Source organism: Aethalodelphis obliquidens, unplaced genomic scaffold (genome assembly GCF_003676395.1).
Source record: "Aethalodelphis obliquidens isolate GAN/ISIS:26980383/991018 unplaced genomic scaffold, ASM367639v1 scaffold5, whole genome shotgun sequence".
Classification (NCBI taxonomy): Eukaryota; Metazoa; Chordata; class Mammalia; order Artiodactyla; family Delphinidae; genus Aethalodelphis; species Aethalodelphis obliquidens.
In genome coordinates this window covers 54,277,228-54,304,320 of record NW_020837949.1, presented here as the reverse complement: position 1 = coordinate 54,304,320, position 27,093 = coordinate 54,277,228, and the positions used below count along the sequence as shown (strand labels likewise).

The 27,093-nt window shown below is 38.6% G+C and overlaps 1 protein-coding gene across 5 annotated transcripts in view; it reads right to left on the bottom strand.

The window, feature by feature from the left end:
- CDK14 (cyclin dependent kinase 14) overlaps positions 1 to 27,093 on the bottom strand; it is a 704,276-nt gene that overhangs the window by 259,117 nt on the left and 418,066 nt on the right. For all 5 annotated transcript variants that reach the window (XM_027102392.1, XM_027102393.1, XM_027102395.1 and 2 more), the window contains one exon: positions 24,126 to 24,249. In XM_027102392.1, coding sequence (XP_026958193.1) covers positions 24,126 to 24,249 — 124 coding nt within the window. The remainder of the gene's footprint in view (positions 1 to 24,125; positions 24,250 to 27,093) is intronic.

The window sequence follows — 27,093 nt, the reverse complement described above, 5'->3', positions numbered from 1 at the left end:
CTAAGCAGTACAGATCATTAGTTCTCAATTATATCTTATTTTTAAATTTTCTAGTACTTTATTTTTTCATTAAAATGAAAAAAGTCTTAGCTTCCTATGTTTATCTACTGTCAAGGAAGAAATCATTCTAGGTGAAAAGGAAATGTTTTTTCCAAATATATATGCCTTTTACTGAATGTTCTTTTAAAAATTATTATTAAAGAACATATTTGTGACCACCCCAGGAAACTTTTGTCCAGCCCTCCCCGACTTCCAGTCACTACTCACCCCCAAGGGGAATCCCTGTCTTGATATCAAACAGTATTGATAAATAAAGAACAAAAAGAGACAAAACTTAAGTAGAATCATACAACATACACTCTTTTATATCTGGCTTCTTTCCTTTGTATCACTGTGCGTAGTTGTAAACTGTATATTGAAATTTTAAAATATTACTATGAATATGCACTATTTCAAAAGTAGTAAGCCAGCACATACGGCATTAAAAAAAAAAAAACCTTAGAGAACAAAAGAGGAAAGCAAACTAATATTAAACGGACAGTATTAAAGTAAGAAAAAAATCAAAATCACAAATCTTTCAAGTATGTCTAACCTTCAGAATTTACAGTATATCTTAGATTTTCTACAGTAGACAGTAAGTTTTTCTTGCTTCCAGTAAAATTTTTAGAAAACATGTGCTTTAGACTACAATGTCTCACTGTCATCCATGACATTAGAGTAAATCAGCAGTATTGATGTTATGTATCAGTCAAGTCTGGTTTTAGCTGCATTTTGAAATGCTTCTTGGAGGGCTTCTGGGAAGATGGCGGAAAAGTAAGATGCGGAGATCACCTTCCTCCCCACAGATACACCAGAAATACATCTACACGCGGAACAACTCCTAAAGAACACCTACTGAACGCTGGCAGAAGACCTCAGACCTCCCAAAAGGCAAGAAACCCCCCACGTACCTGGGTAGGGCAAAAGAAAAAAGAATAAACAGAGACAAAAGAATAGGGAGGGGACCTGCACCAGTGGGAGGGAGCTGTGAAGGAGAAAACGTTTCCATACACTAGGAAGCCACTTCGCGGGCAGAGATTGCGGGTGGCGGAGGGGGAAGGCTTCGGTGCCACGGTAGAGAGCGCAGCCACAGGTGTGCGGAGGGCAAAGCGGAGACATTTCCGCACAGAGGTTCAGGGCCGACCGGCACTCACCAGCCCGAGAGGCTTGTCTGCCTGCTCACCCGCCGGGGCGGGCAGGGCTGGGAGCTGAGGCTAGGGCTTCGGTCGGAGCGCAGGGAGAGGACTGGGGTTGGTGGCGTAAACACAGCCTGCAGGTGGTTAGTGCGCCACGGCTAGCCGGGAGGGAGTCCGGGGAAAAGTCTGGACCTACCGAAGACGCAGGAGACTTTTTCTTACCTCTTTATTTCCTGGTGCACGAGGAGAGAGGATTGAGAGCACTGCTAAAAGGAGATCCAGAGACGGGCGCGAGCGGCGGCTAAAAGCGCGGACCCCAGAGACGGACATAAGACGCTAAGGCTGCTGCCGCCACCACAAAGAAGCCTGTGTGCGAGCACAGGTCACTATCCACACCCCGCTTCCGGAGAGCCTGTGCAGCCCGCCACTGCCAGGGTACCGGGATCCAGGGTCAACTCCTCCAGAAGAACGAACGGCGCGCCTCAGGCTGGTGCAACGTCATGCCGGCATCTGACGCAGGCCCGCCCCGCACGCCGTGCCCCTCCCTCCTCCCCGGGCTGAGTGAGACAGAGCCCCCGAGTCAGCGGCTCCTTTAACCCAGTCCTGTCTGAGCTAAGAACACACGCCCTCCGGCAACCTACACGCAGAGGCGGGGCCAAATCCAAAGCCAAATCCAAAGCTGCGCCCCTGGGCGCTGTGAGAACAAAGGAGAGAAAGGGAAATCTCTCCCAGCAGCCTCAGAAGCAGCGGATTACAGCTCCACAATCAACTGGATATACCCTGCATCTGTAGAATACATGAATAGACAACCAATCATACCAAATTAAGGAGCCCTGTGGATGAAAGGCTCTTGGTGCAGCAGCCAGGTGTCAGTGCTGTGCCTCTGAGGAGGGAAGGCCAACTTCAGGACACTGGTCCACAAGAGACCTCCCAGCTCCACATAATATCAAACGGCAAAAATCTCCCAGAGATCTCCATCTCAACACCAGCACCCAGCTTCACTCAACAACCAGCAAGCTACAGTGCTGGACATCCTATGCCAAACAACTAGTAAGACAGGAACACAACCCCACCCATTAGCAGAGAGGCTGCCTAAAATCATAATAAGTCCACAGACACCCCAAAACACACCACCGGACGTGGACCTGTGCACCAGAAAGACAAGATCCAGCCTCATCCACCAGAACACAGGCACTAGTACCCTCCACCAGGAAACCTACACAACCCACTGAACCAAACTTAGCCACTGGGGACAGACACCAAAAACAACGGGAACTACGAACCTGCAGCCGACAAAAAGGAGACCCCAAACACAGTAAGATAAGCAAAATGGGAAGACAGAAAAACACAACACAGATGAAGGAGCAAGATAAAAACCCACCAGACCTAACAAATGCAGAGGAAATAGGCAGTCTACCTGAAAAAGAATTCAGAATAATGATAGTAAAGATGATCCAAAATCTTGGAAATAGAATAGACAAAATGCAAAAAACATTTAACAAGGACCTAGAAGAACTAAAGACGAAAGAAACAACGATGAACATCACAATAAATGAAATGAAAAATACTCTAGATGGGATCAATAGCAGAATAACTGAGGCAGAAGAACGGATAAGTGCCCTGGAAGATAAAATAGTGGAAATAACTACTGCAGAGCAGAATAAAGATAAAAGAATGAAAAGAACTGAGGACAGTCTCAGAGACCTCTGGGACAACATCAAACGCACCAACATTCGAATTATAGGGGTTCCAGAAGAAGAAGAGAAAAAGAAAGGGACTGAGAAGATATTTGAAGAGATTATAGCTGAAAACTTCCCTAATATGGGAAAGGAAATAGTTAATCAAGTCCAGGAAGCACAGAGAGTCCCATACAGGATAAATCCAGGGAGAAATATGCCAAAACACATATTAATCAAACTGTCAAAAATTAAATACAAAGAAAACATATTAAAAGCAGCAAGGGAAAAACAACAAATAACACACAAGGTAATCCCCATAAGGTTAACAGCTGATCTTTCAGCAGAAACTCTGCAAGCCAGAAGGGACTGGCTGGACATATTTAAAGTGATGAAGGAGATAAACCTGCAACCAAGATTACTCTACCCAGCAAGGATTCATTCAGATTTGATGGAGAAATTAAAACCTTTACAGACAAGCAAAAGCTGAGACAGTTCAGCACCACCAAACCAGCTTTACAACAACTGCTAAAGGAACTTCTCTAGGCAAGAAACACGAGAAGGAAAAGACCTACAATAACGAACCCAAAACAATTAAGAAAATGGGAATAGGAAAATACATATCGATAATTACCTTAAATGTAAATGGACTAAATGCTCCCACCAAAAGACACAGATTGGCTGAACGGATACAAAAACAAGACCCATATATTTGCTGTCTACAAGAGACCCACTTCAGACCTAGAGACACATACAGACCGAAAGTGAGGGGATGGAAAAAGATATTTCATGCAAATGGAAACCAAAAGAAAGCTGGAGTAGCGATTCTCATATCAGACAAAATAGACTTTAAAATAAAGACTATTAGAGGAGACAAAGAAGGACACTACATAATGATCAAGGGATCGATCCAAGAAGAAGATATAACAATTGTAAATATTTATGCACCCAACATAGGAGCACCTCAATACATAAGGCAAATACTAACAGCCATAAAAGGGGAAATCAACAGTAACATATTCATAGTAGGGGACTTTAACACCCCACTTTCACCAATGGACAGATCATCCAAAATGAAAATAAAAAAGGTGACACAAGCTTTAAATGATACATTAAACAAGATAGACTTAATTGATATTTATAGGACATTCCATCCAAAAACAACAGAATACACATTTTTCTCAAGTGCTCATGGAACATTCTCCAGGATAGATCATATCTTGGGTCACAAATCAAGCCTTGGTAAATTTAAGAAAATTGAAATTGTATCAAGTGTCTTTTCTGACCACAACACTATGAGACTAGATATCAATTACAGGAAAAGATCTGTAAAAAATACAAACACATGGAGGCTAAACAATACACTACTTAATAACGAAGTGATCACTGAAGATATCAAAGAGGAAATCAAAAAATACCAAGAAACAAATGACGATGACACGATGACCCAAAATATATGGGATGCAGCAAAAGCAGTTCTAAGATGGAAGTTTATAGCAATACAATCCTACCTTAAGAAACAGGAAACATCTCAAATAAACAACCTAACCTTGCACCTAAAGCAATTAGAGAAAGAAGAACAAAAACACCCCAAAGTGAGCAGAAGGAAAGAAATCATAAAAATCAGATCAGAAATAAATGAAAAAGAAATTACGGAAACAATAGCAAAGACCAATGAAACTAAAAGCTGGTTCTTTCAGAAGATAAACAAAATTCATAAACCATTAGACAGACTCATCAAGAAAAAAAGGGAGAAGACTCAAATCAACAGAATTAGAAATGAAAAAGAAGGAGTAACAACTGACACTTCAGAAATACTAAAGATCATGAGAGATTACTACAAGCAACTCTATGCCAATAAGATGGACAACCTGGAAGAAATGGACAATTCTTAGAAATGCACAACCTGCCAAGACTGAATCAGGAAGAAACAGAAAATATGAACAGACCAATCACAAGCACTGAAATTGAAACTGTGATTAAAAATCTTGCAAAAAACAAAAGCCCAGGACCAGATGGCTTCACAGGCGAATTCTATCAAACATTTAGAGAAGAGCTAACACCTATCCTTCTCAAACTCTTCCAAAATATAGCAGAGGGAGGAAAACTCCCAAACTCATTCTACGAGGCCACCATCACCCTGATACCAAAATCAGACAAGGATGTCACAAAGAAACAAAACTACAGGCCAATATCACTGATGAACATAGATGCAAAAATCCTCAAAAAAATACTAGCAAACAGAATCCAACAGCACATTATATGGATCATACACCATGATCAAGTGGGGTTTATTCCAGGAATGCAAGGATTCTTCAATATACGCAAATCAATCAACGTGATACACCATATTAACAAATTGAAGGAGAAAAACCATATGATCATCTCAATAGATGCAGAGAAAGCTTTCGACAAAATTCAACACCCATTTATGATAAAAACCCTGCAGAAAGTAAGCATAGAGGGAACTTTCCTCAGCATAATAAAGGCCATATATGACAAACCCACAGCCAACATCATCCTCAATGGTGAAAAACTGAAAGCATTTCCACTAAGATCAGGAACAAGACAACGTTGCCCACTCTCACCACTCTTATTCAACATAGTTTTGGAAGTTTTAGCCACAGCAATCAGAGAAGAAAAGGAAATAAAAGGAATCCAAATCAGAAAAGAAGAAGTGAAGCTGTCACTGTTTGCAGATGACATGATACTATACATAGAGAATCCTAAAGATGCTATCAGAAAACTACTAGAGCTAATCAATGAATTTGGTAAAGTTGCAGGATACAAAATTAATGCACACAAATCTCTGGCATTCCTATACACTAATGATGAAAAATCTGAAAGTGAAATCAAGAAAACACTCCCATTTACCACTGCAACAAAAAGAATAAACTATCTAGGAATAAACCTACCTAAGGAGACAAAAGACCTATATGCAGAAAATTATAAGACACTGATGAAAGAAATTAAAGATGATACAAATAGATGGAGAGATATACCATGTTCTTGGATTGGAAGAATCAACATTGTGAAAATGACTCTACTACTTAAAGCAGTCTACAGATTCAATGCAATCCCTATCAAACTACCACTGGCAATTTTCACAGAACTAGAACGAAAATTTTCACAATTTGTATGGAAACACAAAAGACCCCGAATAGCCAAAGCAATCTTGAGAACGAAAACGGAGCTGGAGGAATCAGGCTCCCTGACTTCAGACTATACTACAAAGCTACAGTAATCAAGACAGTATGGTACTGGCACAAAAACAGAAAGATAGATCAATGGAACAGAATAGAAAGCCCAGAGGTAAACCCACACACATATGGTCACCTTATCTTTGATAAAGGAGGCAGGAATGTACAGTGGAGAAAGGACAGCCTCTTCAATAAGTGGTGCTGGGAAAACTGGACAGGTACATGTAAACGTATGAGATTAGATCACTCCCTAACACCATACACAAAAATAAGCTCAAAATGGATTAAAGACCTAAATGTAAGGCCAGACGCTATCAAACTCTTAGAGGAAAACATAGGCAGAACACTCTATGACATAAATCACAGCAAGATCCTTTTTGACCTGTCTCATAGAGAAATGGAAATAAAAACAAAAATAAACAAATGGGACCTAATGAAACTTCAAAGCTTTTGCAAAGCAAAGGAAACCATAAGCAAGACCAAAAGACAACCCTCAGAATGGGAGAAAATATTTGCAAATGAAGAAACTGACAAAGGATTAATCTCCAAAGTTTATAAGCAGCTCATGCATCTCAATAAGAAAAAAACGAAACGACCCAATCCAAAAACGGGCAGAAGACCTAAACAGACATTTCTCCAAAGAAGACATACAGACTGCCAATAAGCACATGAAAGAATGCTCAACATCATTAATCATTAGAGAAATGCAAATCAAAACTGCAATGAGATATAATCTCACACCAGTCAGAACGGCCATCATCAAAATATCTAGAAACAATAAATGCTGGAGAGGGTGTGGAGAAAAGGGAACCCTCTTGCACTACTGGTGGGAATGTAAATTGATATAACCACTGTGGAGAACAGTATGGAGGTTCCTTAAAAAACTACAAATAGAACTACCATATGACCCAGCAATCCCACTACTGGGCATATACCCTGAGAAAACCATAATTCAAAAAGAGTCATGTACCACAATGTTCATTGCAGCTCTATTTACAATAGCCAGGAGATGGAAACAACCTAAGTGTCCATCATTGGATGAATGGATAAAGAAGATGTGGCACATACATACAGTGGAATATTACTCAGCCATAAAAAGAAACGAAATTGAGCTATTTGTAATGAGGTGGATAGACCTAGAGTCTGTCATACAGAGTGAAGTAAGTTAGAAAGAGAAAGACAAATACCATATGCTAACACATATATATGGAATTTAAGAAAAAAATGTCATGAAGAACTTAGGGGTAAGCAGGAATAAAGACACAGACCTACTAGAGAATGGACTTGAGGATATGGGGAGGGGAAGGGTAAGCTGTGACAAAGCGAGAGAGAGGCGTGGACATATATACACTACCAATCATAAGGTAGATAGCTAGTGGGAAGCAGCCACATAACACAGGGAGATCAGCTCGGTGCTTTGTGACTGCCTGGAGGTGTGGGATAGGGAGGGTAGGAGGGAGGGAGACACAAGAGGGAAGAGATATGGGAACATATGTATATGTATAACTGATTCACTTTGTTATAAAGCAGAAACTAACACACCATTGTAAAGCAATTATACTCCAATAAAGATGTAAAAAATATTAAAAATAATGAGAAAAATAAAATAAAATAAAATAAAATGCTTCTTGGAAGGTAAAGAGCAGAAGATGAAGGAAGATCCATAAATAAGGGACATTAGTGAATTGCTGAACTCTAAGCACTTCTACGCTTACCTAAAAGTTATGAAAACTCATGTTCAAGTGTAATCATAGTTGTCTTAAATAGCATGTGAGTGTTACATAATTCTAAGTTTCATTCCAGTGCTATTCTTGACAACATCACTTATAATTCTTCCACTCTGGTCATCATTGCCAGCACTTAGGTTTCCAGTCATCCCATATGCAGATTTTTAAAGGATGTATTAGTGTATTTCAACTCATATCTGCATTACTTATCTGATTTGCTGCCTACAAGTTTGCCCTCATATTGTACAGAACAAAAAATATTTTGCATATTGAAATATTTTTGCCCAGAAAGTTTCCATCAAGAGTAGAGAATGAGATGATCAGCCCTATTTGAAGCAGTCTGTTATGCATTTTAAGATGTCTCGTTACCTCACATGCATGATTTGGCTAAAAATGAACTAACACTTTTGCATTTTCTCATTTACATGGAGTTTGAAGCTGCCATTCTTAGCAATCAACCCCTAACCACATTGCTTCAATCTGCTTTATGGTGACTGAACAGAGATTTCTCATACATAGAGTAGAATATGCTTATTAATTGCAGTTCATATGTTTCTTTCTTGTCACCATTTACAACTTAAAAAGAAACAACGGGGATATTTGTATAGCTGATTCAGTTTGTTATAAAGCAGAAACTAACACACCACTGTAAAGCAATTATACTCCAACAAAGATGTTAAAAAAAAAAGAAAAAAACATATAGCTAAGTTTTTTAGAAGATTTTTAGAGCAATGAAACTCTTCTGTATGACACAATAACAGCAAATATATTAATGGCATATTAATCTTTCAAAACCCATAGAATGTACAACATCAAGAGTGAACCCTGGGCTTTTCTGGTGGTACAGTGGTTAAGAATCCGCTTGCCAATGCAGGGGACACAGGTACGAGCCCTGGTCTGGGAAGGATCGTACATGTCGCAGAGCAAGTAAGCCCGTGCGCCACAACTACTGAGCCTGCGCTCTAGAGCCCGTGAGCCACAACTACTGAAGCCTGTGCACCTAGGGCCCATGCTCTGCAACAAGAGAAGCCACCGCAATGAGAAGCCCGTGCACCGCAATGAAGAGTAGCCCCCACTCACTGCAACTAGAGAAAGCCCGCGTGCAGCAACGAAGACCCAATGCAGCCAAAAAATAAAATAAAAAATTTTTAAAAAGAGTGAACCCTAATGTTAATTATGAACTTTGGCTGATACTGATGTGTTAATTCAGGTTCAGCAATTGTAATGAATGTACCACTCTAGTGGGGGATGTTGATAATGGAGGAGGCTATGCATGTGTGTGTACAGGGGATGTATAGAAATCTTCTGTACTTTCTGTTAAATTTTACTGTGAATCTAAAACTGCTCTGAAAAATAAAGTCCATTTAGGCTTAAAGACTTAAATATAAGACATGACACCATAAAACTCTTAGAGGAGATCATAGGCAAAACATTCTCTGACATAAATCCACCGATGTTTTCTTATGTCAGTCACCCAAGGCAATAGAAATAAAAGCAAAAATAAAGAAATGGGACCTATTCAAACTTACAAGCTTTTGTACAGCAAAGGAAACCATAAACAAAACAAAAAGACAACCTACAGACGGGGAGAAAATATTTGTAAATGATGTGACTGACAAGGGGTTAATTTCCAAAATATACAAACAGCTCAAACAACTCAACAACAAAAAACAAACAACCTAATGGAAAAATGGGCAGAAGAACTAAACAGACATTTCTCCAAAGAAGGCATACAGATGGTCAACAGGCACATGAAAAGTTGCTCAGCATTGCTAATTATTAGAGAAATGCAAATCAAAACTACAATGAGGTACCACCTCACACCAGTCAGAATGGCCATCATTAAAAACTCTACAACTAACAAATGCTGGAGAGGGTGTGCAGAAAAGGGAGCCCTCCTATGCTGTTGGTGGGAATGTAAGTTGCTGCAGCCACTGTGGAAAACAGTATGGACGTTCCTCAAAAAACTAAAAATAGAGTTGTCATAAGATCCAGCAATCCCACACCTGGGCATATATCCAGAGAAAACTATAATTGGAAAAGATAAGGGGAGACCTTCAAGATGGCGGAGGAGCAACATGTGGAGATCACCCTCCGCCCCACAAATACATCAGAAATATATCTACATGCGGAACAACTCCTATAGAACACCAACTCAACGCTGGCAGAAGACCTCAGACTTCCCAAAAGGCAAGAAACTCCCCACGTACCTGGGTAGGGCAAAAGAAAAAAGAAAAAACTGAGACAAAAGAATAGGGACAGGACCAGCACCTCTGGGAGGGAGCTGTGAAAGAGGAAAAGTTTCCACACACTAGGAAGCCCCCTCATTGGCGGAGACTGGGGGTGGGCAGGGGGGAAGCTTCAGAGCCATGGAGGAGAGCACAGCAACAGGGGTGCAGAGGGCAAAGCAGAGAGATTCCCGCACAAAGGATCACTGCCGATCAGCACGCCAGCCTGAGAGGCATGTCTGCCCACCTGGTTGGGTGGGTAGGGCTGGGACCTGAGGCTCGGGCTTTGGAGGTCAGATCCTAGGGAGGTGACTGGGGTTGGCTGCGTGAACACTGCCTGAAGGGGGCTAGTGCGCCACAGCTAGCCGGGAGGGACTCTGGGAAAAAGTCTGGAGCTGCCGAAGAGGCAAGAGACCATTGTTTCGGGATGCGCAAAGAGAGGGGATTCAGAGTACCGCCTAAACGAGCTCCGGAGATGGGCGCAAGCTCAGACACCAGAGACGGGCATGAAATGCTAAGGCTGCTGCTGCAGCCACCAAGAAGCCTGTGTGCAAGCACAGGTCACTATCCACACCTTCCCTCCTGGGAGCCTGTGCAACCCACCACTGCAAGGGTCCCATGATCCAGGGACAACTTCCCCAGGAGAACACACCACGCGCTACAGGCTGCTGCAACGACACGCTGGCCTCTACCACTGCAGGATCACCCTGCATTCCATACCCCTCCCTCCCTCTGGCGTGAGAGAGCCAGAGCCCCCTAATCAGCTGCTACTTTAACCCCGTCGTGTCTGGGAAGGGAACAGACGCCCTCAGGCGACCTACACGCAGAGGCGGGGCCGATCCAAAGCTGAACCCCAGGAGCTGTGCAAAGAAAGAAGAGAAAGGGAAATCTCTCCCAGCAGCCTCAGGTGCAGCAGATTAAATCTCCACAATCAACTTGATGTACCCTGCATCTGTGGAATACCTGAATAGATAACAAATCATCCCAAAATTGAGGCAGTGGAGCTTGGGACCAACTGCAGACTTGGGATTTGCTTTCTGCATCTAATTTGTTTCTGGTTTTAGGTTTATCTTCGTTTAGTATTTAGAGTTTATTATCATTGGTAGATTTCTTTATTGATTTAGTTACTCTCTTCCTTCTTTTTTAATATATATGTATATATATTTTTTTCCCTTTTCTCTTTTTGTGAGTGTGCATGTGTATAATTCTTTGTGTGATTCTGTCTGTATAGCTTTGCTTTTACCATTTTTCCTAGGGTTATTTCCAACCATCTTTTTTTCTCTTTTTTAATTACTTTTTAATTTATCTTTACTAATTTTTTATTTTTATTTAAATACCTTTATTTTCTTTATTCCTTCCTTTCCTTCTTTCCTTCTTTCTTTCCTTTCCCTCGCTCCCTCCCTCCATCCTTTCCTTCCTTCCTTCCTTTCTTTCTTTCTTTTTTTCTCCATTTGCTTCTGAGCCATGTAGCTGACAGTGTCTTGGTACTCCAGCCAGGTGTCAGGCCTGTGCCTTTCACATCGGAGATCTGAGTTCAGGACAATGATCCACCAGAGACCTCCAGGCTCCATGTAATATCAAATGGCAAAAGCTCTCCCAGAGATCTCCATCTTAATGCTAAGACCCAGATCCACTCAACGACCAGCAATTTACAGAGCTGGACACCCTATGCCAAACAACTAGCAAGACAGGAACACAAAAACACCCATCAGCAGAGAGGCTTCCTAAAATCATAATAAGGTCACAGACACCCCAAAACACACACCAGACGCAGTCCTGCCCACCAGAAAGAAAAGATACAGCCTCATCCACCAGAACACAGGCACCAGTCCCCTCCACCAGGAAGCCTACACAACCCACTGAACAAACTTTAGCCACTGGGGGCAGACACCAAAAACGATGGGAACTATGAACCAACAGCCTGTGAAAAGGAAACCCCAGTAAAGTTAAGCAAAATGAGAACACAGAGAAACAGAGAGGAGATGAAGTAGCAGGTAAAAACCAACCAGACCAAACAAATGAAGAGGAAATCGGCAGTCTACCTGAAAAAGAATTCAGAGTAATCATAGTAAAGATGATCCATAATCATGGAAATAGAACAGAAAAGATACAAGAAATGTTTAACAAGGACCCAGAAGAACAAACGAGCAAACAATGATGAACAACACAATAAATTAAATTAAAAATTCTGTAGAAGGAATCAATAGCAGAATAACTGAGGCAGAAGAAAGAATGAGTGATCTCGAATATAAAATAGTGGAAATAACTACTGCAGAGCAGAATAAAGGAAAAAGAATGAAAAGAATTGAGGACGGTCTCAGAGACCTCTGGGACATTAAACTCACCAACATTCGAATTATAGGGGTCCCAGAAGAAGAAGAGAAAAAGAAAGGGACTGACAAAATATTTGAAGAGATCATAGTTGAAAACTTCCCTAATATGAGAAAGGAAACAGTAAGTCAAGTCCAGGAAGCACAGACAGTGCCATACAGGATAAATCCAAGGAGAAACATGCCAAGACACATGTTAATCAAACTATCAAAAATTAAATACAAAGAAAAGGTATCAAAAGCAGCAAGGGAAAAACAACAAATAACACACAAGGGAATCCCCACAACAGGTGATCTTTCGGCAGAAACTCTGCAAGCCAGAAGGGAGTGGCAGGACATATTTAAAGTGATGAAAGGGAAAAACCTACAACCAAGATTACTCTACCCAGCAAGGATCTCATTCATATTCGATGGAGAATTTAAAAGCTTTACAGACAAGCAAAAGCTAACAGAATTCAGCACCACGAAACCAGCTTTACAACAAATGCTAAAGGAACTTCTCTAGGTAGGAAACACAAGAGAAAGAAAAGACCTCCAATAACAAGCCCAAAACAATTAAGAAAATGGTAATGGGAACATACATATTGATAATTACCTCAAATGTAAATGGATTAAATGCTCCAAAGATATAGACTGGCTGATGAATACAAAAACAAGACCCGTATATATGCTGTCTACAAGAGACCCAATTCAGACCTAGGGACACATACAGACTGAAAGTGAGAGGATGAAAAAGATGTTCCATGCAAATGGAAATCAAAAGAAAGCTGCAGTAGCAATTCTCATATCAGACAAAACAGACTTTAAAACAAAGACTATTACAAGAGACAAAGAAGGACACTACATAATGATCAAGGGATCAATCCAAGAAGATATAACAATTGTAAATATTTATGCACCCAACATAGGAGCACCACAACAGATAAGGCAGATGCCAACAGCCACAAAAGGGGAAATCGACACTATCACAATCATAGTAGGGGACTTTAACACCCCACCTTCACCAATGGACAGATCATCCAAAAATGAAAATAAATAAGGAAACACAAGCTTTAAATGATACATTAAAGAATATGGACTTAAATGATATTGAAAGGACATTCCATGCAAAAACAACAGAATACACTTTCTTCTCAAGTGTTCATGGAACCTTCACCAGGATACACCATATCTTGAGTCACAAATCAATCCTCGGTAAATATAAGAAAATTGAAATTGTATCAAGTGTCTTTTCGACCACAATGGTATGAGAGTACATATCATTTACAGGAAAAAAACCTGTAAAAAATACAAATACATGGAGGCTAAACAATACACTACTAAATAACCAAGAGATCACTGAAAAAATCAAAGTGGAAATCAAAAAATTCCTAGAGACAAACAACAATGAAAACACGACAACCCAAAACCTATGGGATGCAGCAAAAGCCGTTCTAAGAGGGAAGTTTATAGCAATACAAGCCTACATCAAGAAACAAGAAAATTCTAAAATAAACATCCTAAACTTACACCTAAAGCAATTAGAGAAAGAAGAACAAAAAAACCCCAAAGTTAGCAGAAGGAAAGAAATCATAAAGATCACATCAGAAATAAACGAAAAAGAAATGAAGGAAACAATAGCAATGATCAGTAAAACTAAAAGCTAGTTGTTTGAGAATATAAACAAAATTGATAAACCATTAGCCAGACTCATCAAGAAAAAAGGGGAGAAGACTCAAATCACTAGAATAATAAATGAAAAAGGAGAAGTAACAACCGACACTGCAGAAATGGAAAGGATCATAAGAGATTACTACAAGCAACTCTATGCCAGTTAAATGGACAACCTGGAAGAAATGGACAAATTCTTAGAAAAGCACAACCTTCTGACACTGAACCAGGAAAAAATAGAAAATATAAACAGACCAATCACAAGCACTGAAATTGAAACTGTGATTAAAAATCTTCACACAGGGCTTCCCTGGTGGCACAGTGGTTGAGAGTCGTCCTGCCAATGCAAGGGACATGGTTCGTGCCCCGATCTGGGAAGATCCCACATGCCGCTGAGCGGCTAGGCCAGTGAGCCATGGCCGCTAAGCCTGCGCGTCCAGAGCCTGTGCTCCGCAACGGGAGAGGCCACAACAGTGAGAGGCCCGTGTACCACAAAGAAAAAGTCTTCAAACAAACAAAAGCCCAGGAGCAGATGGCTTCACAGGCGAATTCTAACAAACATTTAGAGAAGAGCTAACACCTATCCTTCTCCAACTCTTCCAAAATATAGCAGAGGGAGGAAAACTCCCAAACTCATTCTACGAGGCCACCATCACCCTGATACCAAAACCAGACAAAGATGTCACAAAGAAAGAAAACTACAGGCCAATATCACTGATGAACATAGATGCTAAAATCCTCAACAAAATACTAGCAAACAGAATCCAACAGCACATTATACGGATCATACACCATGATCAAGTGGGGTTTATTCCAGGAATGCAAGGATTCTTCAGTATACGCAAATCAATCAACGTGATACACCATATTAACAAATTGAAGGAGAAAAACCATATAATCGTCTCAATAGATGCAGAAAAAGCTTTCCACAAAATTCAACACCCATTAATGATAAAAACCCTGCAGAAAGTAGGCATAGAGGGAACTTACCTCAACATAATAAAGCCCACATATGACAAACCCACAGCCAACATTGTTCTCAATAGTGAAAAACTGAAAGCATTTCCACTAAGATCAGGAACAAGACAAGGTTGCCCACTCTCACCACTCTTATTCAACATAGTTTTGGAAGTTTTAGCCACAGCAATCAGAGAAGAAAAAGAAATAAAAGGAATCCAAATCGGAAAAGAAGAAGTGAAGCTGTCACTGTTTGCAGATGACATGATACTATACAAAGAGAATCCTAAAGATGCTACTACCAGAAAACTACTAGAGCTAATCAATGAATTTGGTAAAGTAGCAGGATACAAAATTAATGCACAGCAATCTCTTGCATTCCTATACACTAATGATGAAAAATATGAAAGAGAAATTAAGGAAACACTTCCATTTACCATTGCAACAAAAAGAATAAAATACCTGGGAATAAAGCTACCTAAGGAGACAAAAGACCTGTATGCTGAAAATTGTAAGACACTGATAAAGAAATTAAAGATGAAACAAACAGATGGAGAGATACACCATGTTCTTAGATTGGAAGAATCAACATTATGAAAATGACTATACTACCCAAAGCGATCTACAGATTCAATGCAATCCCTATCAAACTACCAATAGCATTTTTCACGGAAATAGGAGAAGAAAACTGCACAATTTGTATGGAAACATGAAAGACTCCAAATAGCCAAAGCAATCTTGAGAAAGAGAAACGGAGCGGGAAGAATCAGGCTCCCAGATTTCAGACTATACTACAAAGCTACAGTAATCAAGACAGTATGGTACTGGCACAAAAACAGAAATATAGATCAATGGAACAGGATAGAAAGCCCAGAAATAAACCCATGCACCTATGGTCACCTTATTTGTATTAAAGGAGGCAAGAATATACAATGGAGAAAAGACAGCCTCTTCAATAAGTGGTGCTGGGAAAACTGGACAGCTACATGTAAAAGAATGAAATTAGAACACTCCCTAACACCATACACAAAAATAAACTCAAAATTGATTAGAGACCTAAATGTAAGGCCAGACACTATAAAACTCTTAGAGGAAAACATAGTCAGAACACTCTATGACATAAATCACAGCAAGATCCTTCTTGACCCACCTCCTAGAGAAATGGAAATAAAAACAAAAATAAATAAATGGAACCTAACGAAACTTAAAACCTTTCGCACAGCGAAGGAAACCATAAATAAGATGAAAAGACAACCCTCAGAATGGGAGAAAATATTTGTAAATGAAGAAAGTGTCAAAGGATTAATCACCAAAATTTATAAGCAGCTTATGCAGCTCAATATTAAAAGAACAAACAATCCAATCTAAAAATCGGCAGAAGACCTTAATAGACATTTCTCCGAAGAAGACATACAGATGGCCAACAAACACATGAAAGAATGCTCAACATCACTAATCATTAGAAAAATGCAAATCAAAACTACAATGAGGTATCACCTAACACCAGTCAGAATGGCCATCACCAAAAAATCTACAAAGAATAAATTCTGGAGAGAGTGTGGAGAAAAGGGAAAACTCTTGCACTGTTGGTAGCACATACATTGATACAGCCACTATGGAGAACAGTATGGAGGTTCCTTAAAAAACTAAAAATAGAACTACCATATGACCCAGCAATCCCACTACTGGGCATATACCCTGAGAAAACCATAATTCAAAAAGAGTCATGTACCACAATGTTCATTGCAGCTTTATGTACAATAGCGAGGGCATGGAAGCCACCTAAGTGTTCACTGACAGATGAAGGATAAAGAAGATGTGGCATATACATACAATGGAATATTACTCAGCAATAAAAAGAAACGAAATTGAGTTATTTGTAGTGAGTTGGATTGACCTAAAGTCTGTCATACAGAGGGAAGGAAGTCAGAAAGAGAAAAACAAACACCGTATGCTAACATATATATGGAATCTAAAAAAAAAAAAGGAAAAAAATGGTTCTAAAGAACCTAGGGGCAGGACAGGAATAAAGATGCAGATGTAGAGAATGGACTTGAGGACATGGGGAGGGAGAAGGGTAAGCTGGGATGATGTGAGAGAGTGGCATGAACTTATACATACTACAAATGTAAAATAGATAGCTAGTGGGAAGCAGCCGCATAGCACAGGGAGATCAGCTCGGTGCTTTGTGACCATCTAGAGGGGTTGGATCGGGAGAGTGGGAGCGAGATGCAAGACTGAGGAGATATGCGGATATATGGATATGTATAGCTGATTCACTTTGTTATAAAGCAGAAACTAACACACTGCTGTAAAGCAATTATACTCCAATAAAGATTTTTTAAAAAAAAGAAAGTATACATGCACCACAATGTTCATTGTAGCACTATTTACTGTAGCTAAGACGTGGAAACAACCTAAATGTCCACTGACAGAGGAATGGATAAAGAAGATATGGCACATATATACAATGGAATATGACTCAGCCATAAAAAGAATAGAATAATGCCATTTGCAGCAACGCAGATGCAACTAGAGATTATTATACTAAGTGAAGTAAATCAGGAAGAGAAAGACAAATATCATATGATATCACTTACATGTGAAATCTAAAATATTACACAAATGAACTTATCTACAAAACAAAAACAGACTCACAGACATAGAGAACAGATTTTTGGTTGCCAAGGAGGAGGGGGTTGGGGGATAGATGGTCTGCGAGTTTGGGATTAGCAGATCCAAACTATTATATATAGAACGGATAAACAAGGTCCTACTGTAAAGCACAGGGAACTATATTCAATATCCTGTTTTAAACCATAATGGAAAAGAATATGAAAAAGAATGTATATATATGTATAACTGAATCACTTTGTGTACAGTAGAAATTAGCACAACATTGTAAATCAACTATACTTCAATAAAATAAATTTTTAAAAAATAAAGTCCATTTAAATGGAGGAAAAGCACAGGTATGTTAACATACCTGGGAAAAGTTACATTATGATAACACAAAACAGAAAGAACGATATAATGAAATGTCATCAACATCCCTTTTGAATCCAAGAAAACTTCTGAATGGATGAGCGGGGATATTAAACAAGATTTAAATAATGACGCTAAGTGATATTTCATGATCCTAGAGAAGACAATTTGAAGTATCAACACTCCTTTTCAAAAGGGTTACTACATCTTTAAAATAATGAGTCATGGGGATTAACTTTAATTCACATGTTAATCAAATTATTTCTAACATGGAATGTTGATAATGTATTTGATACATTTTAAGACATGTACATTTTGATTTGGAATTTTAATGAAGCCCAGAAAAATTAGGTAGAAAAACAGCCCTTTCTTTGGTTCATATTGTAGCACAAATTATTATAAAAATATTCTTCAGTTTTCAGAGCTTCATGAAAGCAACTGCCTAAACTTTGCATTAAAACTGCTTATGTTAAAATTCAAAGGACCTTTCTAAAAGTAGATTGATACCTCACGTTAGACAATAAAGATATTTTTGCTAATAGAAATTATATTCTAAACCAAATATACAGTAAAATTGAATCCTACCAGTCAAAGCATGGTTAGTTATATCTAACATTTAATTTATAACTATGGCTTCAATGGTGAATTTTATAGGCTAACGATAAAAAATAGTTAAAGGTTTGTAATTTGGGGACTAACAGGCTTTTATTCAGAGACTTTATATTTATCACACAGACAGACTCTACTCTGCATCTGAAAGCAGTTGGTTTCTTTCTGTTTTCTACTATTCCCTACATGAATTCTGAGAGACACATTACAAACAAACCCTGCACTCACCATGGCCTCTGCAGTTACATCTCTGGTGTGTTCTGCAAATTAATCTAAAATGTGATTTACAATAACTCCTTTTTCAAATTAAGACAAGGAACAGCCTGGAGGAGGAAACTACCAACATTAGGAAGGTAACATTTTAGACCTCTGGTGGGAAAGAGACCTGTGTAATTTTACTTGATTAAAACCACAGAGCTGTTTAACTTGGTTCCTACATTAGGAAAGCCAGTAAAATAAGCCAAGACCTTAAATGCTTACATTACAGAGTTTGCACTGTCTCTTTTTTTCAGGGGCAAATTTAACCCAGCTGTCTTTCCATGTAGCAAGGCCCTGACCCCTAAAAATAGCAGAAGAATGGCTGGAAAATGTGGGTGACACAATCATCAACATCTTGCAAGAACTGCAGAAAGCTGCAATTCTACAGACTCATCTATTTTGTTTTCATCTCATTTACATGGAAAAATACCTTTAAGTTTTCATACTATCATGCTGCAAATGAACATTAACTTCTTGGTGAGCTTATTTATGCATTTACTTGTCACACTACGATAATTTTCTTTTAATGTGATCTCAACACATATCATAAAAGTGTGGCTCTCATCTACTTGAATTTCTAGAAGCCAGAATAAAAAAATTAGACCATAGGAAGGGATGGTATAGCCTTGATTATGGATTCAATTGACTGATTTTTATCCAACAGTGAATATCTGATCATTAGAAAATAAGTTAATAATTTCAGAAATGTACAACATAAAAAAACAACTCTGAGAAGAATCTTAGAAAGTATCTGTTCAATGCACTTATTTTTTAGTTGAGGAGTATAAGCTCAGAGGGGATAAATGACTTCCTAAAAGTCATAAGCTAGTTATAGACAGAGCCAGGTCTCCTAATTCAAGGCTCAACACACTGATTTCAACAATAGTACAACCAGACAATCATTTAAGGTCTGCAGAGTAGGAACTTCAAATCTTATACAACTTTTCTACATGTTTACGTTCACTCAGTGATATTTATTTCTGCAGCTTTAGGCTATAAATATAATACCAAGCAGATATGTAGAGCCAATGTATAATAGCCTCAAAGCAATCCTGAGGCTCCAACACCATCTGAAGTCATCTAATTCCATCTGCACTCTTGACTATGCCAGGACAGGCCAGCACTGATGAAGAGAAAATTAATTTGTAAACTGTTGGTTTGCTAAAGCGAATCAAGCAGAAATTAGTAAATTCACTAGTAATTAGTAAATTAGTGGGTCTTAGTCTTTACATTAATACTCAATTTTGTTATGCATATTGTTTCTTCATTCAACCAATATTTACTGAGCATCTCCTATGATCTAAACATAGCACAGACAACAGTGAGCAAGACAGGACTTCCCTGGTGGCCCAGTGGCTGAGACTCTGCGCTCCCAATGCAGAGGGCCTGGGTTCCATCCCTGGTCAGGGAAATAGATCCCCCATGCATACTGCAACTAAAGATCCCTCATGCTGCAATGAAGATCCCGCATGCCACAACTAAGACCCAGCACAGCCAAATAAATAAATAAATATAAGAGTGAGCAAGACAGGCCATGTCCCTGCCCTCATGGAATTTACAATCAAGTAGCAGAAGCAGAAAATTAACCAATAAACAAATGACAAAATAATTTTAGCGTGCCATAAATGCTACTGAAGAAGTTGAACTGGGTGATCATGGTGGTAAAATTCTATTTTTGGAAAGGTGGTCTTTTTGAACAGGTAACGTATGATCTATGATATGTGTGATGAGAAAGAGGCAGCCACGTGAGAAGCAGGAAGAACAGTATTCCAGGCAAAGGGAAAGGCTAAGTAAGAGGCTCTGATGTGGGAATGCGTTTGGCGTTTGGTTGTACTACAGTAGGCAAGGAGGAGCAAGGTAGTGAAGACATAGGCTGGGTAAGGGATTTGAAATAGTTTTTCCCAAAAATAATGTAAACACGAACCCTTTTTTAGAAATGAGTCTAAACACTACACAATTTTATTATCTTATTATATACAGGCGGGACAAACTTCTGCATTAGGAAAGCCATAGTGATTCTAAATCATGTGTAATTTACTTATTTTTACATGCATATAGAAAACAAGTCTCAGGTAAGTGCTTAAATATGATTTTGTTTACAAGGAAAAAAAAATAGTACAGCATTTTGACCACCTGGAATTCAGAACTGCATTCCGTTTAAACATGAATGGGTCTATGGATACATTATCATCTGGTTTACCTTGTCCAGCAGGTAAAATCTCCAAAGGACTAAGGCTGAAATCACTCATTACTACTGAATTAGTCAAATGACAAAATGTTCTTTAAATTATGTGATGCATTTTTTTGGTATTAGTGCAATCTATTTTCGTAGCACGAGTGTCATATTTGTCATATGTATAAAATACATAGAATGGTTAATAATTTCCTATAATTATTAATATATAAATATATACAATGAACAATAATTTACTGGAAGATTAGGCAGGTCTGTAAGGTAAAATATCTATGTATATAAATACAAAGATCCTGGGCCACCTGAAATTGAAGGATGTGGATCAAGCATCTGAATTCCAGTTTTGTGAGCAGCTACCGTCACATAATCAAGCCTGTGAGAATTTCTAACCCTCTCTGAAACTCACGTCTCTCTCAAAAGTATAGGTTACTATACATTACTAGGTTTAAGAGACGATGAAACAAGAATTTCTAAGCGTCTGGCACACAGAATAAACTCAATAAATTTTAGTGCTTCTCCCTCCCCCCATATATTTCCTCTAATAAAAACAGTAGCATCAAAGATACAGGAATTATACTCATACAGATTTCATTTGTACCTCTGAATCAAAATTTTATGATATTTTTCACATAAGAGATAGGGGTAGGATAAAGGAACTGCTGCTAAAGCTCTTTACACATCAAACCTGAATTAAGACCTAGTGTTTCTAATTGTTCTGCTGCCTGGAACCGTCCCACTTTGACTGTCTAGCTCCTCCATCTCAGACTGTGTTTCCTTCATCTCAGACACAAACACGTGCCCAACCGCAGTAAATCACAGTTAATCGCATGTCTTAAATTAAAAGACAAAAATGATGCACAATTGGGAGAAATTGTCAGTTGGTGAATGAGTCTCCCTCATTACACTTCGTACACAGGATGCATGCCAAGTCTGTGTTCCAGGCAAGAAGATTCAGTCTATGACACTGAGGTACAACCTTTGTGCAGAGCAGTCTGGTCCAAAGAATCAAATGCTTTAAAACACGCAACGCTGTAATTGCAGCATATATGGAACATTCAATACAGGACTGTGCATAATCATGAACAATTAGAAGGAACCAAAATATTCACTGATGAGGGACTCAATAAAAAGACTAGGTCTTGGCTATTAAAGGAAAAATCTATGCTGTTACAAATGATTTTTTCATATTGAATAACAGGAGAAAATGTCCATGAAATATTCTTATGTGAAAACTGCTTACAAAACAATTTTTCTTTTTTTTTTTTTTCAGGATTATATAATTGATGGAAGAAGCAAGAAAAGAGAGAGAGAAGGAGGAGAAAGACACTGGGAAAATATACAACAAAAATGTTAACAATTTGTTATCTCTGAATTGGTCATACTTTCTAAATTTTCTAAAAAAATCTTTCTAAGTTGTTTAAAATTACACTTGAATTTATCTCTGAATCTATTGCAAAATGTCAGTTTTAAAGATCCATAAGAATCTTTTAAGGTGAACTTACCTATTATAATAAAAACGTCATCGTAAAATTAAAAAATAATCCCCCAGTAAGCACTTAGATACAATTCTATTATTTCCTTGGTTATACAGACAAAATAAACTTTGTAAAAATGTATTCTATAAATACACAAGAAAACCATGTTCAGCAAAATTAAACGTTCAATACAATAATTTATTCCAATATATACCTTATATTAACATACTAGAAAAAAATCATTATAAATTCTTACTAATTTAATAGTAATACCGACAAACTATAAAATATGTTCACAGCAAACCCAACAGCCTTGAATTTGAGGAACTGAAAATCTTCTCTCTTCCACCCATCTACTCTCCCATTATTTTCTACACTGTAATAGAAAGACTTTACATCTAGCCACCTAGTATTATTCTGATGCTAAAACCTGACAGCAAACAACATATACACACACACACAAATAAGATGAGAACAAATAAAGTTTTGCAGTATATCACCAATCATGCTAACTTTTGTTTCATTTCAATTTTAGAAGAAAAGAATATAAAAAACCCAAGAGTAGAGTCATTCCAAAGGTACTGATCAGTCTACTAACCTTGAAATAAGAAATAAACATTTCCTGCTCTCTTTTATTTCTCAGGGGCTGGGGTGGGAAAAGATAATCATATTTCGGTAAAAGCCCATATCTCAACCTCAGGCGTCTTTGTGTCCCAAGGGTAATATTTCCATTCCATTCTTAATGGAACAAATTTCTAATCAGAATATGTATTCAAAAATAATTGAGGCAATGCAATGTCAACACATCATGCTGCCATCAGCGTTCCTGGTGCTGGGAATTGACTTGGCACACTCTGGTGTGACAGGGAGTCAGGGCAGTGCAGACACATCAGACATGATGATGAAGTGAGGGGAGCCAGCAAGGACAACACAACAGCTCTGCTCCTCTTTGGGTGCTTAAGTCAGTGTTGGATGAAAGCTTCTAAGCTGTAAGAGGCCAACCTTAAAACCTTTAAGGAAGGGATGACTTTTAATGGATCCAGGCCAGAACCTCAACTTTTAAATCAGCATCAGTGTCTACTTTTATAAAGTTATTGAGAATTTTTCAAACAACAATTTTTCAAACAGTCACTTTCAGAAAGGTTAACACTGCCCCTAGATTTTTAAATTATTAAAATCTCAGGACAACATACACTACTGAATATATTTGGTGATGCTCTGAAACAGTCCCAAGGTTTAAATCCAGGCTTCTTCAAGTTTGACAATATATTGGTAGTTGTTGAAGCCGGGTGATGGGTAATGGGGCTCCTTATCGTATCCTTCTATTTTTGACTGTGCTTGACATTTTCATAATAGAAAATGGAAAAAATAGATTTCTTTCAATGTATTTTATATTCAAAATTTTACTGACTTTTCCTTTGGAAATATATGAGATCTGATTTGTGCTTATGATTATTTAATGCTTTAACAAGCAATGTGGATTTTTAAAAAATCTACCAAGCATGATGTTGATCATAAAAAAAATTTTTTTTTCACTCCTGAAAAAATGTTACCAGGATCTGGAATGACAGAAGAAGTGCACCTAAACAAATGCAGTGCCACCATGTGCCTGGCATTCTCACAGTGTGACAAAATAGACTGGTAATTAACTGCTTTCCTACCGAAATCTGCCAGCTTTAACTCCCCCGTGTCACTGATCAGAAGGTTCTGTGGTTTCAGGTCTCTGTGCAAAATATAACGCTGGTGGATGTAAGACAGCCCTCGCAGCAACTGAAATAAAAACAACTGAAAAAATAGGGAGACAAAAGTTAAAATCTGAACACAGACAAATGCCAGTTTCTACATACAGTCTGCCAAGTACTTGTGTTTAGTGAAAATGGGTACCCATCACTGAATTTCCTACCAAACTATTTAACCAGAATTTGCATAGGGTATGGAAATTCCTAATTCATTAAGAAGTAAATCTGAAAATTTCTAACAACCTATTATGTCAACCCAGAGTGATACCTCCTCAGCCAGAAAGATCTATAATCCAATCTGTGTTCTATAAATTAAGCACAATGTAAAGAATCATTTTTTAAATAATATTTTATTTCTTCAGGTCTAAATTGATGCTTGAGACAGAGGAAAAAAAATCTATCCAGAATATTATAAAAAGAAGCAGAATTTTTTACTAAGTTTATGTAAATGTGCATGTATTCAATTCCATAGAAATGACATAAACATGGTACCCAAGGATTCACCCATTAACATGCTTTAAGGAATGGAAAGATAAGATGATTTCAAGTAATTAAAACAAAAACAGTCACATGGTCCAATTATTACTGGATTGTAATTATATTGCTTTTGCATATATGGCCATAGAGATTAGGCTGTTGCCTAAAGACAGACAGGTACCTTCACTAATTACAGAACAGACCCACCCTAAAGGGAAAGGAAACACAGAAAACAGAGAAATCAAGAATTCAAGAGCAATGGTTTTATAAGAAATAATTTTAAGAAGTGACTGATGGCCTTCCCTGTTTAGTTTCATATTGGATCCTATCAAATGTTCCCAATTTTGATAACAAAAAATGTGAGTCACTAGGCTTTCCAATATTTATAAAAATGTTTATAAAAAAGAGACTATCTTTAAACAATTTACTTGCCAAAATAATTCTAATTGACATAGTTTTTAAAAATCAATCTCCTAAATCAAAAATAAAAACAAAAGGTTTTTTTTTTGCATGTGGGATCTTCCCTAACTAGGGCACAAACCCGTATCCCCTGCATTGGCAGGCGGACTCCCAACCACTGCGCCACCAGGGAAGCCCAAAACAAAAGGTTTTAAGTGCCATCAATACCGGAGTCTATGTAATCAGCTGGTAACAAAATGCAGTTTCAGGGAAATTTTAAATGAATTAGATGCCAAGTGTGGGCAGTATAAGGATTCCAGGATCTTCAAATGAAAAGACTGGCAACTCCTTGAGGGCCCTGGAAGCTAGCATTTCTGGAATATTTTCCAACTAACTAGGGGCTCTGAAAGCCAAGTAAATTTTTTAGAGAGTGGATACCTTGAAATAACAGTAGATGAATTCATTTCAAAATCTCTGTATGTGATAATATGCTGTGGAGCAGTGAAGGCCTCGGATCATTATTTCCAGAATCTAAGTACCAGAAACTAAAAACCTGTTCTGTGTTAGCCTGGATTAAATTACTGGCTCAAGAACCTCGGGAAGCAAATGTCTCCTGGACTCCTCTTTTCAATCCTTTCTGTGTAGCAGATGGAAAGACTTAACGCCATCACCAGCAGCTTCCAGCCTCGTTCCTCACTTCTAATACCCCCTGCATCCTGAAGCCGAAAGCTTACAATTTCTAAGAAAATCCATATCCCTTCAGTTTAGAAGGGAGAAAGGATGAGCAAATAAAGCCGCTTTGTGTTTTCAAAATCTTTTCATCAATCAATCAATCACAGAGGCAGACCACATAACAAACTTAATTTCAAAAATAAACTGATTTTGAAAAGAAAGTTTGCATTCTGCAAGGTGCCAGCAGAGACTTACCAGACTGCGATTATCTATTTAACCAGAGCAACACATCTTAGTTGAACAAGCAATGACACAAAGTGCCAGCTGCCGTTCTATGCATCATAGAATACGAACTCATTTGATCTCTGTAATAATTTTAGTGGTGAAGGTACCACTATTAAATCTGTATTAGTGATGAGGAAACTGGGATCAGTTTAAGTGGCAGAGCCAGGACTCAAACCCAACAAGTTTGACTCCAAACTCCATGCCCTTAACCACTCTACTATAGGAATCTTGGCCAGAACATAAGTAGGGAGTGTTGATATAGAAGCTGCTTCCTCCAACTAACAGGATAAAGTCTGGGCATCTAACAGCATGGCCTTCGAGGCTGCTGCGCTGAGCCCTGATTCCAGCTGGGTGCCCAGGCATCATCACTCTACATTCCCTGACTCCAAGCAGTCTCACGCACGCCCATACGCAGAGCATACTGCTCTTCAGCCCTTTACCTTTGTTCTTACCTATTCTCTGACAGAAAAGCGCTGTCTCACCTTTGCCTGCTAATCTCCATGTATTTCTTAGGTCTCTCCTCAAAAACCACTCCTCCCTGGAGGCTTTCCTGACCCTAGGCCTTCCCTCTCCCTACAGGTCTGTGTGAGGGGTTCCTCCTCTGTGCTCCTGGGGCAGCCGCTACATCTGTCTATTGCAGTTATGGTATTACCCTATCTCCCTCAGACTGTGTGCCTTAACTACCTTCCTAACCTGGGTCCACAGCTGACACTCATATACCAGTAATGTGATGACTGAACAGAATTTAGGCACAGCTGGAGGAAGTAGATACAGAAATAACAGACGCCTGGAATGGGAGTCTCTAGAAGCTAAGGGTAGAAGTGGGTAGATCAAGCAGTCCCAAAGGGCTCTTCTTTTAATACCTTTACCAATTAGTGAAAATATATAATCCTCATGCTAATCCAGAAGCTATTCAAATAGGGTAGCGTATTAAAGAGGATTAAGAAAATCAGTGATAGGAAAGGATGCAACCACACACTCCAACTGAAGTTGTATACATGACAAACTAAGCCCCAAACAAGACAAGTAGAACCCCAAACATTAAGTTGGAGCCACA